Below are 15,008 nucleotides of genomic sequence, written 5' to 3'. Positions count from 1 at the left end.
TTCAACCCAATCCACCTGCCTTTCGGGGTCACCCTGAGAAGGAGGGGTCAGGGAGACCGGGGTTTGAATCCGCGTGACCTTTGGTGACTTACTTAGCTTCTTGCAGCCTGGGTTTGCCCACGGGTAGGACGAAGGCACCCGAGGGGGCTGCAGGCTGGAACATGCAGAGCAAACGTCTCCAGCGGCACAGACAGCTGCAGCGAGGAGGGTTTCTGTCCACACAGATGGCAGGGCTGGGCTCGGGGAAGGACACGTCTGGGGAAGCTGCCCGCTTTGAAAGTCGGGGAGGGGCCGAACCACATGGGTTGGCTCCAACCTCGGGCCTTTCTCCCCCTCTCAGGTTGAGGCCCTCGATCCTGATCCCTGACCCCGGGATGCCGAGCTCAGGCCTGCGAAAGGGCAGCAGGAAGCCAGGGGCTGGGACAAGTGGAGGTTAGTGGCTGGCTGGGAAGTCCCCCCACCCACGCCGCATTCCTGAGTGCTCCTGTCAGCAGGCCAGCTCCTCCTCCCCAAAGGCCGGTGGTGCCCCGTGAGGCTAGGCACCTGGCCTGATAGGCCAATGCCCAGCGGGCCCTGCTCCGGGCCTCCTTACCCCGAGGGGGAGGTACCTAGGGTCCCACGGTGGAGGGTGGGCTCAGGGAGGCAGGAAGATAGCCTGGGAAGAACAGCTGCCCTGGAAATCCCTTCGAGCCCTGGGGGGAACCTGCAGGAATGGGGCTGCCAGCGTTTGGGTCCCCCCCTTCGCTGGCTGACAGAAGGGGAAGCTTCTGCACGCACCAGCCCTGTGGGGTGGGGTGGGGGGGGCCCTTGGGACCAAAGCTGCCACCGTGTCCCACCGGCTGGAGGAGGAGGAGACACTTGGTCCGGTGGGAGCCCGGACCCCAGTGTCAGCCTCTGGCAATGTGGGGTTTTTTTCCCCCCATTACCTACACGTCACATCCCGTCTCCTAGGATACCCCTGCCCACGACCACTCGGCCCACCCCCAAGCACGAACACGGAGGCCGGGAAGACGAAGGGAAAAAAAAAACCTCACCCACAGGCAGAAGAGATTTCAATACAATCTATATTATCTCATATATAGATCTCTCACTTTATTTGCTCACTTCTGTCACGCATTTAAAATGTCAGAGACCAAAATAGAGCGGCTTTCTGGTGGAACTCATGGCAGTCATACACGAGATACAAAACTAGGGGACTCTGTCCTCTCATACATCATACAATTAATTTTTCAAGTATCTTTTATGTACAAAGAGCTACTCTATTGGGGGAAAAAAATAAAAACAAAAACAAAAACAAAACCAAAAAAGACAGGTAGGTTATGCATCCTAGGAAGGAGGGGTGGAGTGGGCGGGCCCGCATTCCTAGGCCCTCATCTCCCCGGGGGGGCCACTAGCTCCTTGCCGCTGAGTCCCCCTCCGTGTCCCCCCACGGACCATGCCAGCTGGCCAGTGCCAGGGCGCGGGCAGAGACCAAGGGGGCAGGGGTATCCTGTCGGCAGGGAGTTTGGCCTGGAGGGAGAGTCAGAGAAACAGATTCGCGAAAGCAGAGGTGGGAGTGGGGGAGGAGACTCTCCTCAGCCCGCTCCCACTCGCTGCCTTCCTGGGCACTTTGGTCCCAGCGAGCCAGGCCCACCAGACAGGGCCCGAGAGCTGGCCTCCGGGACCCTTGCACGCAGGCCTCTGTGACCTGGGGGCCGGCTGGGTCACAAGGGCCAAAGGAAGCCTGGGAAGACGGCTGTCGTGGACCCCACCCCCACCCCAGCAGACCCTTGGCACAGTTCATTCCAGTAATGAACGAAAAGGAAGAGACTCCAGGTGAAGTTCTGGTGCCACAGGGCAGGGCCCTCCTCACCCTGTCACCTTCTCCAGGCTGTTACAGCCCAAACCCAGCGCCCTCTGGGTGTCAAAGGACAGAAGCTCCGCCTGTACGATCGTTACATCGTTATCTGTCCAGAGGCTCTTCCGAAGAAAGACAGTGGCTGGCATAAGCCCTGCCTGCCTGGCGGGGCCGGGGGGGGGGGGGGGGGGGGGGGGCGGGATCCGGCCCTAGGAGGCTCCAGGTGTATGGGCGTAGAGGTGAGCGAGGGGAGGGGACCGGTGATCCTGGCCACCCCTAAGGCCCGTGTCAGAGGGTGCGTGGCCCAGCACTGCAGGATCCTGAGCGCCAGTAGCTTGATAGGGCGCCCCCAGGGGCTGTCTGCGGCCAGACAGACTGAGGGCCTAGGAAGGGGGAGCTTTCGTATGTGACTAAGGCACAGAAGAGATGGGCCGAGGGGCCAGCCGAGGCAGGACACCAGGCCCTGTGTGGATACGGCGCCAGGAAGAGGAGTCTGGGGTCACCACTCCCACTTCCCAACTCCCTGCTGCATGCCCCATCCTTCCGTCCTCCCTCCCACAAGACCGTGTTCCTCCAGAAGCTGGTCTGAGATGTGGAAACTCAGACCCTTCCCCTGAGGTGGGAAGAAGCCCTAGGGAGAGGCCAGGACCCTGTGGAGGTTCTCACTGCTCAGCCCGCGAAGGAGGGTTGGGAGCCGCCGACGCTTTGAGCAGCCGGGAAGCAAGGGCCCTGCCCAAAATGCTCTCAAAAAGACAGACCCCAAGCGCTAGGGCAGTTGGGCTGCTGGCTGCCCTCAGCAGGCCAGGAGGAAGGGGCACGAGGCAGGCAGGAGGGGCCGCCACGGAGAGGACACCCAGGGGCCCAGAGACCCCTGCTTGGAGAGGTCTCGTCAACAGAGGAGGGGCCCAGATGCACCTGAGCGCCCTTCTGACGTGGGCCATGTGGCTCTTGGTGTCGCTCTGGTCCTTGCAGCATGCCAGGCAGGCCTTGGGTCAGGAGAGGCCACCGGGAGCATCTGGGTTCCCTCCTCCCCCTCCTGCCCGAGGTGAGGCTAATCTAGCAAGGACAGAGGGCACAGGGGAGGGAGCAGGCAGGAAAGAGCCCAGGTCAGAGTATTGCACGGTGTTGGGGGCAGGGCTGGAAGTCTCGCGGGGGAGCGCGTGACCCGCGTCGGGGCTGAGAGGGCTGCGGCCGCCGGTCCACCACGGCCACATGGCAGGACGAGACACGGGGGCACGGGAGTCGCTCCTCGCATCCTCTGTCCCTCGCCCAGCAGCGCGGGGGTGGCCTTGTATAAATATTCCTGAAGGCTCGTCGTGAGCCTGGGCTGTCCCCTGGGCAGACAGCTTCTGGCTGTTCTTTTGGAAGCGACATGTGAGTGTTTCTGGTCCAATAAATTAACGGGCGATGCCAAAGCGGTGCCAGCCTGCCTCCCCGCCCGGGCGTGAGGCCGGAGGGGAGCACAGCCTGCCCTGAGCCGAGGCGCCAGTCCTCTCCACCAGCAGCCGCGCCTAGAACTCGTCGTCAGAGCTAAGCAGGAGAGTCTTCTCGTTGTCGCGGGCGCCACTGAGGCTGTGGGAGCGGGAGAGGCCGTGGGCGCCGCCGCGCCAGGCGGGCCCGGGCTCCAGGGTGGACTGCTGGGTGTACTGCTGGTAGGCCGGCGAGAAGTTGTGGATGGCGTCCTGCACGATGTCGTGCGGGTTCATGGTCTCCTTGAGGCTGCTAGAGATGCTCTTCATGGGGGCGCAGCGGCCTGCAGGGTGGGAGCCCAGAGGCCGGGGTGAGGGGCTGGGGCAGCAGGAGGCCCCTGGTCCGGGGACTGCCCCCCACCCCAAGGCTCTGTCACCCAACCCGCCCCCTCCTGCAGCAGAGAACGGGGTCCCGGACACAAGGAGGCACAGGCAAAGGAACGGCTCTCTGGCCAGGGCACAGAGTGGGCGCTGAGCTAAGTGGCCACCGGAGGCTCGTGAGCCCGGCTGGCGGGAAAGGACCCAGGGTGGAGAATGGCATCCGGCAGACGAGGAGCCTGGCGTGCCCCCGGCAGGCCGGCGTGCTGGGGGAGGGGCCCAGCTCCACTCTGGGACGGGCACCGGAGTCTGCCTGACCAGCTCTGTCAGGGCAGGCGGCCAGGGGCCCGGGCCCACAGAGGGGCTGACGTAAGTCTTCACCGGCTCCCCTCCGAGAGGGCGGAAGCCGCCAGCCCTGACGTGCTTCCTCCCGACTCCCTCTCTAATGAACGGTCCCCGTGGGTTAAGGGGGGAGCCCTGGCCCAGGCCATAAAACCTAGAGGTAAGGGATAAGCCCGGGTCTCCAAATTCAAATTTGACATGCTCTTTCCACCTTCATGTTCTCGGCCATAGATTTCCCATTCGCAAGCCCCCGGAACCCGGCAGGGCACATTCCGGAACAATGAGAGACCAGAGTGGAAGCAGGCAAACTCTACAGAGCGCAGCCCTTGGCAGGCAGGTGCTCTGAGCAATGCTGCCCGGGGGGGGTGCCTGTCGGGGAGACAGGGACACAGAGAAGGGGCTAGGGGGAGAGGCATGCTGGTGACAGTGACCAGGACTGACGTGCAGGACAGACGCGTAGACCGAGAGCAGAACCTACCGTAAGGGCCGTATGTTGGTACTGCCCGCGGCCAAACCCGGGGCAAAAGCAGGGCGGAGAGGGGAGGGGAGGGGGAGAGAAGCCAGAGAAATAGAGAAGACAAGAGACACGGCTGAGTCACACCGTCTGCCCACCACCGAGGCCGGCACACCGAACCATGCGCCCTTCCCGCCTCCCCGCCAGGCCCCACCTAGCACCCGGGCAGCCCCGGCTGCCCCCTGGAGCCTGGCACCTGGCAGGGCATGTCTCCCAGGGATGACTCCTCCCACAGGGCTCACACTTCCGGTGGGGGGTGGCGGGGGGGGGGGTGCTTACTTGTGCAGAGCCCGCAGTCGAGGTGGCTTTGGACCCAAGTCTGATTGGAGGGCTGAGGGGTTAGCGTGTGGGCAACAGGCCCGGGCCCAGCACAGAGGTGGGGTCCTGCCTTTCCCTGGTAGGGCTGGCCTGGGGTCTTTGCTAGAGCCGGATTTCTAGCCACGCTCCTTTTCGCTGGGGTGGATGTCTGGGAGCAGTGGGTGGGAAGAGGGCCACGGCAGAGCCACCACGTGGGCCTTTTTAAACCTCAAGGGTCCAGAAAGGGTTCTCTGCTATGGCCCCAGGGTCCAGGCACAATGCTGACTTTCCTAAGGGCACAGGCTCTTTCGGGACCAAGTCCAAGGGACATCGCTCTCAACACTGGGAGGGTGTTTGCCAGGTCCTTCCAGTGGGGGGCCCAGTGGGAAGCGGGTGGGACACCAGCTGGCAGCAGTGGGGCATGGCCAGCACAGCGCCTGGCACCGAGCAGGGGTGCCTACAGCCCTCGGCCGGCAAGCGTGCTGGGAGAACACGGTCGGGCGCATAAGAGTTGAGCGACCCGGTGTGCAGTTCAGTCCACAGGCATCTAGCGGGTCTCTCTCCAGCCAGGAAGAAGGGGAGGGGGCCGAGGGGCTCTGCTGCCGCCCTCCCCACCCCCACTCCCGGGGCCTGTGGTGGGCCTGGGCGCTAGGCCTGGGGAAGTGGGGTTCTCTCCTCCAGCCACATGGAAGGGAGCCGTCCAGCAGCCCAACCTCCGGGTGGACGTGTTAGACCAGGAGCTTCCCCTCCCCAGACCGGCAGAAGTCATTTCAGGCGAGCCCGGCCTCCTCTTCCCACCCGCCTTGGCCATCCCCCCTCCGCCCAGCGGCAGCCAGAGGCAGGTCCCCTGACCCCAGGCCCCAGGGAGCTTGGGAAGCACCCCCTACCGCCAGGCCCAGACCACTTATTATCGCAGGATCTCGGAGGGTGGGCTCACACACGGGATTCTGAAAGGGTCTCCGGGGCATTCTAATGTACAACGGCGGGTGCCAACCTCTTCTAACATAAAGAGGAAGATGGGCAGGTGTAAAAAGAAAGCTGTTAAAATCGATTATCACCTGAGCGTGTTTCTTAGAAGTAAACCGGGCTAAAAAGAACTTTAGAGAGGAGGCAATTACAGCACAGAACGCAAAGCCGTGTTTGGCGTGAGGAACCCCGAGGAACTTGTCTATTCTAGGGTCTCCACCCTGGCCTTCCCGTGGGGATATTGTGCTGTAGCATCTCGGGGGTCTCCATACTCCAGGCCTGCTGCAAGAGACAGGTGGGTCTCCAGCTTCCAGGACGTCCCTGCGACCTTGTGTTGGGGGTGGGGGGGGGGGAGGAGAGAGCCTCGACCTGTGTCCCCTCTCCCACAAGTCAGCTGGAGACGCCTGACCTGTCACCACCTGTCAGACACTGGGGGGCAGGAAGGGCCCTGGGGCGGGGCCGGGGAAAGCTTCTCCCGCTGAGGAGTCATCTCCAGGACCCTGGCTCATACCTTGCGCATCCAGCCTCTTGTCAGCATAGACCTTGTAGGTGAAGGCGTGCCGCAGGGCGAGAGCCGCAAAGAACATCTCCACACAGATGATGAAATCCTGGTAGCCGGCGGCCACGGTGCCCTCGCCCACAGACACGCGGGCCGAGTGGATCTTGGGGATGGCCCCACACTTCTCTAGGATGGCCAGGAGCATGCCTGGAAGGGGAAGCATGGGCATGTGGCCCTAGACTGGACCCCTCCTCTGGTCCCCCCTTCCTCCCTGGAGCACTGCCCGAATGTCACTCCCACCAGGAAGGATGACAGCCGGGGTCCACGGTTTCTCCCCCTGGGTCAGGGATGCCAACACCAAGCTGAGGCCTCAGGAAACCCCACTCTATTGGCTACTTGCTGGCCACCAACACTGAGATGTCACCAGTTACATGGGGTTCCCTGGATCCCCCGTCCATGAAGCGGCCCCACCGAAGGTCCCCCGTGGCCAGGAGGTGCCCAGTGGACAGAGACCCTCTGGGCTCCAGGCTGGGATCATCCAGGGACAGCACAGGCCCCATGGGCACTGGGACAAAGAGCAGGAGGAGGGGACATATCTTAGGGGACAGGGCAGCATGGGCTGGCCTCACAGGGGCTGGGAAGAGGCTCACCTTGCCAGAAGGAGAGAAAGATGACGGACTTGACCATGAAGAACTTGAGGACAGGGCTGTAGGGGCTAAGCAGGTCCCGGGTGGCAAAGTAGAAGAGGAAGAGGGCGTAGAGAGCTAGGCTGACGGAGATGTTGTAGATGATGGTCACGTAGAGGTAGCCGCTGGTGACACTGTGGGGAACACGGAGTGTTCTCTGGCTTGGACAGAGCTCTCCGAGGGACAAGGGGTCTCCCTCCCTCCTCTACCCCTCCGGTATGCCAAACCCCACGGCGGCTCTCAGCAGTGGCCCCCAAGCTGTGCCCCACGAGCCACTGAGAAAGGGCTCAAAGCGACCAAAACATCAGGGGGCGGAGGAGGGGAGGCGTGCAAGGGTGTGCACCCGGGGTGCAGCCGGCCCTGCCGCCTCTGCTTTGCTCACAGGTGTGTCCAGGCTGCAGGCCTGCGGCTCTGGTGCCCAGGCTCCCGGTGGGGACACCAACACGGAAGCCAACAGCACCAGGGTTGGGGGCGGGGGTTCATCCCGACGGTCAGGCAACAGGCGTCAGAGTGACACGGAGTTCGGCTTTGCTCTTTTCTCTTGAGCCAAGTCACGTCCCCCTCTGAGCCTCAGTCTGCTCACCTGCCCCGGTGGGGCCATCACGCGGGGTACAGCGGGTCTGCACAAAGCGTCTGCAAGCACAGGGCCTGGGTACGCGGGCACCGTCACTAACCCGCAAAACGGAATGAAATCCGCGTGGGAGAAGTCTTCTACCCGGGGGCTCATGACAGGCCTCTCAGGGCTCGGACCTTCTTGCTCCCTGCCTTGGGGGTGGTCGCTGTCCCTTGTTGACCCACCCCTGGGGCACCACTCTGGAGGCCGTCCGTGAAGGGGATGTGTGCGGAGGGCTGGCTCCTGGGCTGCAGGCGGGGCCGGGTGTGATGGCTGTCACTGCCAGGCTTGGGCCTTGCAACTCGGGGGTGCAGGGAGGCGTGAGGAGGGCCGCGCTGTGCTTGGCCTCCCCTCTAAGGAAGGTCATGGGCGTGCAGCCAGTCTACAACCACTCCCTTCCCTGAGGCGGGGCATCAGCCTCTGGGCAGGCCCACCCACTCCTGCACCCACACTCCTCCCCCCGACGCCCCTCAGGGGGACCCGCCGCTTACTCAAAGTCACCATCCCGGTACTTGCCGAAGGCCTGGAGGACCACGGTGCTGACAGCCATGAGTGGCTTCACCACGCAGAACTGCAGGGTGGCCTGTTGGGGGAGAAGGTCAAGAGTTGAGGATGAGTGAAGGAACTGTGTGACAAGCACTACTCCTCCGGCCAGCTGGGCCTGTGCTGGATGCTGGGGGGCGGGCTGGGGGGGGCCCCATGTCCTGCCCCGAGGGGACTGCCTTCTGGAAGAGGAGACAGATTCTATGGGGGTCAGCAAGGCAGTTGTGCGAGCAGACGTTAGGAAGGAAGGAAGGAAGGAAGGAAGGAAGGAAGGAAGGAAGGAAGGAAGGAAGGAAGGAAGGAAGGGAGGACAGCCACTGGAGGGGCGCAGAAGCACAGAAGAGCCCATCAGAGAGGGCTCCTCAGAAAAGGGGTCAGAAGGAACGTGCCAGAGAGACGAGGACAGCAGAGCACGCAGCTCCTATAGACGGAGAGGCTGAGAACAGACACAGGCAAGCAGGTAGATGCTGGTGATGGACAGCGGGCAGGAAGGGGGCCAGGGTCCCGCTCGAGGCCTCCTCATCCACCCCCGGGTCTGGCTCCTGGCCCCATGCTGCTTTATGCCGAGCTGGGGGTCTCCCTGGGGCTGGAGGGGACCTCCAGGAGCACAACAAAGGGAGCAGCCCAAAGCACAAGGTCTGGAGTCCCGAATCCGAGTCTGAATCCTGGCCTCACTACCATCTGGGGAAGCTCAAGTGAGCGGTCACTTAGCCTCTGAGCGGCCACTTCACTGGTAAACGGATGGAACCAGCGCCACGTCGCAGGGCTGAAGGACACATCGGCGTCTTCTGGGAGCTCTCCCCCCTCTCTGTGTTCAGTAAAGGCCTCCACTGATCTGCTAGGCCACTGGCAGAATTCCTAAACCGGGTCCTCCCAGGGCCCTACCAGAGGTTCCAGTAAACTCCAGGACAACCCAGGGGGCCCAGAAAACCACCAGAATCACCAATCTTTTGAAACCAATAAACCTAAGGCCAAACCACAAGGCCCCTTCCGTAGAGGCGGGAGCAGCTTTACAAGGAGAAGCCAGGGGCACCTGGGTGGCTCAGGTGGTTAAGCGTCCACCTTTGGCTCAGGTCATGATCTCACCGTTTGTGAGTCTGAGCCCCACATCGGGCTCGCTGCTTGTCAGTGCAGAGCCTGCTTCGGGCCCCCTGCCCCCCTCTCTCTGCCCCGCCCCCCCCCCCCCCCCAGCTTGCTCTCTCTCTCCCAAAAATAAACATTAAAAAAAAAAAAAAAAAAGGAGAAGCCAGTGTGGCTCGAAGCCAGGCAAGGACCCTGGGGCAGGGACAGTAACTTGGTGAACCCAAAGTTTCTGCCCCGTCGGGGACCTGAGTGCAGTTTGTGGGGAGTCCCGGGGGAGGGGGGAGGGTTGAGCTGTGGGGAAGCACGTGTGACGGGGACAGAGGTGCGATGCTGCCACCAGCCAACCCTCACAGCTTGAGGGAGCAGGACCAGCACGTTCGGGGAAGAGGAAAGAGCGGCAGTCTGTGCCCAGGGAGAATTAAGAGCCCGCCAACAGGCCGGTGCCGTCCTGGTCAGCTGGGGAAACCAAGGCACGGAGAAGCTGAAGGGGCAGAAGAGGACGCAGAGCCTTCGCTCAACCACACCCCTGGATCGGGTCCGAAATCAGTCAGTGGTTCCCAGCCAGGCTGGACATCAGAACCACCCGCGGAGCTATAAACACATTCCGGGCCCGGAGCTCCCTAACAGACCTTCTCCGTCAGGCTGGGGTGGGGGTGGCTGGCCAGAGAGTCTCTACCCTGAACCGGCTCTCCAGGAGATTCAGATACTGGGCGCTGGCCCTGCGTTTCTCGGGAGGAAACTTTCTCCCAAGCGAAAGGGGTGCTGTTTTTATCCTCTTTCCTCTTACGACCTCTCCCTGCCACCTCCAGGAAAGTCAGCAGGACGTCCGAACCCACAGGGCTGGGGAATCATTTATAACAAGGCTACGCAAGCTAGCGATCATGGGATCAAAACTTTGTACACAATATACTCATCAAAGAAGGCAGTGAGTCACAGCTGGGCCCTGGGCGGCTGGAAGGCTGGTAAACAATGGCTCTGAAAGGCCCCACCCACCGTGACCCCAGGACAGTTTTAACTCTTGCCCTCCGGGCCCAGGAGGGAGACTGGGGATCTAGAACACCCAAGGGAAGGCAGAACTGGAAGCAGCAGTGAAGACCTGGTACATGCTTTCGTGGGTACGTCCACACTGCAGGCAGCCCCCGCCCCCACCTGCCCTGCACAGAGGGGAGCGGAAAGGCCAGCCCTCTGGTGGCCACAGTGATCAGCTGTGGTTTTCATCGCCCCTTGCGACTACTCTCTAGGTGACGCTGGAGGGGCTGGCAGAGGTCTTGGCACCAAAGGGGAGACTAAATTGAGGTCATACTGGCGAGGTGTGGCACCTCTCCGAACAAGAGACAGCGGGCTCCGTGCCAGTCTGTGTCGCTTGCTTTGTACCCACCGCCGCACCTGTTCCTTCAACCATCCCTCAAGAAGTATCATTGTGCCTATTTTACAGAAGGAGAAGCTAGCTAAGTAAGGCTCAGAGAGGTTACATAACTTAGCCAAGGTCACACAGTCAAGAGGAAAAGCTGAAAATCAAACTCAGATGGGCAGACACCCAGGCCCATGCACTTAACCACAACACCACACTGCCTCCGCCCAGGCTACTCGAGACCACAGGGAAGGCAGCCGAGGAAACCGGAAGCTGGTGGTCTGCCAACGGAGACATGGGGAACAGACCAGACACTGCACAGGCCTGTCTTGGCATGTATCTTTCATGCAGAAGCCCTCCTGGCCTCCAGCCGCAGCTGAGGAGAGGTTTCCAACTGAGATTCTAGAATCCCCACGCGCTTTCCGATTCCCCCCCAGCCACCGAGACTTGGTCAAAGTGAGCAAAAGTATGGGACCACTTCGCGCCCCAGGGCCGTTCCAGACATCTTCAGGACACCCGCCGCTGCCCCCTGGAGCACACCCTGCGAACGCGCGTGCATTCCTGCCAGCGTGGGGAGTGGGTGCCGGGGCTGGGAGGTGGCGGCCCCACAAGTGGGTCCCCAGGGCCCTACGTCCGCCTCTGCCACTTGACAACCAGGGGCTCCCGGTCCCTGGCCGGTAACCCTTGCCCGGGGCGGCCGCGGGGGCACACACCTGCTTGCAGAACCGCAGGAATCCGATGGAGTAAGTCTTTCCCCAGAGGCAGCATGTGCCATACACACAGCTGGACCTGGAAGAGACAAGTGGAGAAGGGGGTTGGCGGGCAGGCAGCCAGGATTCAGGAATGGTGGGGCTGGGGAAGGCCGCCCTCCCTCACAGACACACGAGTCCGGGTGGAGGGGACTGGGCTGGGAACGGGGCACAGAGCCCAGGCCGAGCACACGGAGAGACAAAGGGAGGTGTGTGCGCCTGCGGGAGGGCTCGAGGGAGCGGGGCTACGCTGGCCGGGGCGGCAACAAACCAAGGTAAAAAGCAGTGAAGGGAAAAACCGCCAGAGAGAAAAACAGGCAGACAGGAAGGGACGGGAAGAGAGAGAGAGAGAGAGGCCCTCCTCCCCCGAGTCCCAGTGAACAGTGTGGCTCAGGAAGTGTGGCGGGGCGCCTCAAAGCCAGGTCGAGGGCAGAGGCGGTCCGTGCGTCCAGCTGACGCCAGGACAGGCCCAGGAAACCGGGTGCTGTGGGGGGCTCCAGGGAGACTTCATACTCACTCGATGGGCTTCCCTCTGATCTCTGACATGATGGAACTTTCTCCCCCGAGGTACTCATAGCACAGGCTCAGGAAATTATAGATGACCAAGGCTGTGAAAAGCATCCAGAGAAAACCACTCAAATCAACAGGATGGGTAAACAGATAGTGGAATTCTAAACAGCCACGGAGACGAAGCGCCCCAGTCAGGGGCAGCAAGGCCGCAGGGACGTGAGGACCCACACAGGGATTCCATTTGTGACCGAGATCAGGCAACGCTAAGTCATGTTGTTTCGGGCCACGCACATGATGCTGCTGATCGTACCAGAAACACAGGGAGGCAATCGGCACAAAGTTCCAGATTGCGCGGGGACGCCGCAGGAGCGGGAGACCAGGACGGGCTCACAGGGCTGGTGGGAGCCAGCCACGGGCACATTCTGGGGTTCAACAGGTACTGGCTTCATGACTGCTTGTTAGTTTCAGACACTTTTCCGTTTGTGTGGTGCCGGATCACAGTTTTACAACACAAGAAGCACAAAACATTCTCTAGAGGGATCTCAGGAGAAGTTTTTACAAGATTGAGACAGGAGCACCTTTGTCCGTTCAGCAACCTGCAGTGATGTGATAGTGTGCCCACATCACCATCAACTCTGCGGGTGCACAAACATCGTGGGAAGCTGGGCCGGCTCATTCTGGATGCGGCTCAATGTCACCGCAAAGACACAACTCAGCAACAGTGACCGACGGCACAGAAGTATGTCGTCCATGCTACAATTCTAGCAAAACGCTGTGAGTGGGTCTCCTGGTCAGACGATTTCTGCGGGGCCAGCAAGATGAAGGCTGCAGCCTGCCAGGTGCTAGGAGCCCGGGGACGCACCAGGGGCAAGGGCGGGGAGAGCGGAGAGGAGCAGGAGGAACGCAGCAGAGGCCGCCGGAGGGAAAAGGCACAGGAGGAAGATTGAGCAGAGCAGGAGAAACTCCAGAACATCCAGCAAAGGATGGACTGAGGGTCCAAATGGGATCAGGGGACAGGAAGGGCAGGGTGGGTACCAGTGGCCCTGCCTCCAGAGGGTTCCTTCTCATCTGCTCCTTGCTGTCCCCCCGCAGTACAGAGGCTTTGAGGCTCCTGGTGCAGCCCTTGGCTTGGCGTTCAAGGTTTTTCCACAGCGACCTGGCCCCCGCCCACCCTTCCCAGCAACTAGATACCCCTCTTTCCCGGCAGGCTATGATGTTCTCCATGCTTTTGCCTTGCCGATCCCCCTACCTGGGGCGCCCTTCTCTCCGTGCTCCTGGTCCCCGTGAAACCTATCAGACCCCCTGAGAAGTCTCTGGCCCCTCGCCACGGAGGCTGGTGTGTTCTCACCCACGGAACTGCTGATCCGCAGACGCTGTGCGGTACTTCCCGCCCCGCAGTGTGGCTGAGCGTGCTCCCTGACTGCTGTCACTGGACTGCGGCCCCTGGAAGGGGCCCACTTCTTCCCCAGAGCAGGACACCGCGCTCGGCACTAATGCGGGACTACCTTGAACTGGAGCACATCCAAGCCTGGTGACAGAGCTATAGGCAAACAGTGGCCTCCAGCAATTGGGAAAGGAGTATTTTTGAGGTGCTTCCTATCACTCAGTTGCTCTAACCTACTAAGGGCTCACAGCTGGGATGGGTGGCACCCAATATACACGACCCACAGCACCCACCACACTGTGCTGTGACCATCCCTCTATGGACACACAGCAGAGGGTTTGCAACATGGGTTTGCCACCGGTTAGCTGTGGGCCTCTCTGTGCCTCTGTCTCCCCATCTGTTAAATGGGGACAGTAAAGGTACCTGCCTTGCCAGGTGGTCTGAGTATGCCAAGGACTCAGAAGAGGGGTTGGCACTCAGCAGTGCTCACTAGGTGGCCAGTACTGTTTACCTGCTTGTCTTCCATGAGGGCTAGCATCCCTGGATGGGGCGGAGGACACTGTAAGCTGCCTGCCTGGCATGGGAGCAGCTCCGGATATGTGGGGACTGCAGAAATCTCCACCGAGCCCCAAAGCACTCTTCAGTGACAAGAACTTTGGGGCTAAAAGCGGGTGGGCGTCAAGCCAAATCTGACAGCAGTCTGCTAATGTCCAAAACCACACAAGGCCAAGTAGACTGGATGTGTCCATTCCAAGCTGGGTCCAGCTACATTGTGGCCAATGGTACTTCCCAAAGATGGCCACACCCTGGGACACTGACACCCTTCTGTGGGGAGACAGGGTCTTCCTCCCTCTCTCTGCATCTGGGGGGACTGCGGTGCCTACAGCAGAGGCGATACTCCAAGACGTCTGACGCTGGGGTTAGAGGAGGCCTCTGTCGTCTGGCTCTTTCTCTGGAGATGCCTGCCCTTGGACACAGCCACCACGTTTCAAGGAAGGCCAAGCCAGCCCACATGGTGAGACTACCCAGAGTGGCTCACGCAGGAGGAACTGAGGACCAGCCGATGCCAGCATCGACTGCCAGACACATGAGTGAACCGGACTTCGGATCCCACCCCAGCTGAAGGTCCCCCAGTGGAAGCCCAGATAGCAAGGCACAGGGACAGACCATCCCCACTGTGCCCTTTTCAAATTACTGAACTGCACTGTCCATGAACAAAAGAAATGGTTGTTTTACACTAGTCTGTCTGGGGTGATTATTTATGCAGCCATAGTAAATGTATACATATACATATGTGTGTGTATATATATATGTGTGTATATATATGTATATACGTGTGTGTTGTATAAATATGCATACATGCGTATAATGCGTGTGCATATATGTGTATACATATTTGTATATGGGGGTATATAATATACATGTGTACACGTATATATGCATGTGTATGTGTATTTACGTGTATGTGTGTGTATACATGTGTTTTTGTGTATATGCATGTATGTATATGTGTGTGCATATATGTATATGCGTACGTGTGTATAATGTGGGCACATATGCATATACATGCGTGTGTGCATGAACATGTTTGTGCATGTGTACATATGTGCATGTATGTGCACACAATATGTGCATGTGTGCATATGTATTATATGCATGTGCATATATGTGTGGGTGTATACATACATGTGTATATGCATGTACATACACATGTAAGTGTGCATATAGTTATATATGTGTGTATGTACATACGTGTGTGTGTGTGTGTGTGTGTGATATAAAACCACTCCTGGAATTGCCAGGATGTGCAATGGGCTCTCACACCTCTGTGGCAGCCTGTTCTGATG

At 60.3% G+C, this 15,008-nt stretch overlaps 1 protein-coding gene across 2 annotated transcripts in view; it reads right to left on the bottom strand.

The window, feature by feature from the left end:
• Positions 1 to 1,046: 1,046 nt before the first annotated feature.
• Positions 1,047 to 15,008, bottom strand: part of TMEM184B (transmembrane protein 184B) — a 48,954-nt gene continuing 34,992 nt past the window's right edge. Inside the window, exons 4-10 of one of the 2 annotated variants that reach the window (XM_086712293.1) lie at positions 11,785 to 11,875; positions 11,232 to 11,307; positions 8,033 to 8,124; positions 6,893 to 7,062; positions 6,255 to 6,449; positions 4,445 to 4,465; positions 1,047 to 3,590 (exon numbers count right to left, since the gene is read on the bottom strand). In XM_086712293.1, the coding sequence (XP_086568419.1) occupies positions 3,349 to 3,590; positions 4,445 to 4,465; positions 6,255 to 6,449; positions 6,893 to 7,062; positions 8,033 to 8,124; positions 11,232 to 11,307; positions 11,785 to 11,875 (887 nt within the window). In that variant the 3' untranslated portion in view covers positions 1,047 to 3,348. The remainder of the gene's footprint in view (positions 3,591 to 4,444; positions 4,466 to 6,254; positions 6,450 to 6,892; positions 7,063 to 8,032; positions 8,125 to 11,231; positions 11,308 to 11,784; positions 11,876 to 15,008) is intronic. The other variant, XM_086712294.1, reaches the window with a different exon arrangement.

Source organism: Puma concolor, chromosome B4 (genome assembly GCF_028749965.1).
Source record: "Puma concolor isolate L17-30 chromosome B4, mPumCon1.1.hap2, whole genome shotgun sequence".
NCBI lineage: Eukaryota > Metazoa > Chordata > Mammalia > Carnivora > Felidae > Puma > Puma concolor.
This window is presented reverse-complemented; position numbering and strand designations above follow the sequence as displayed.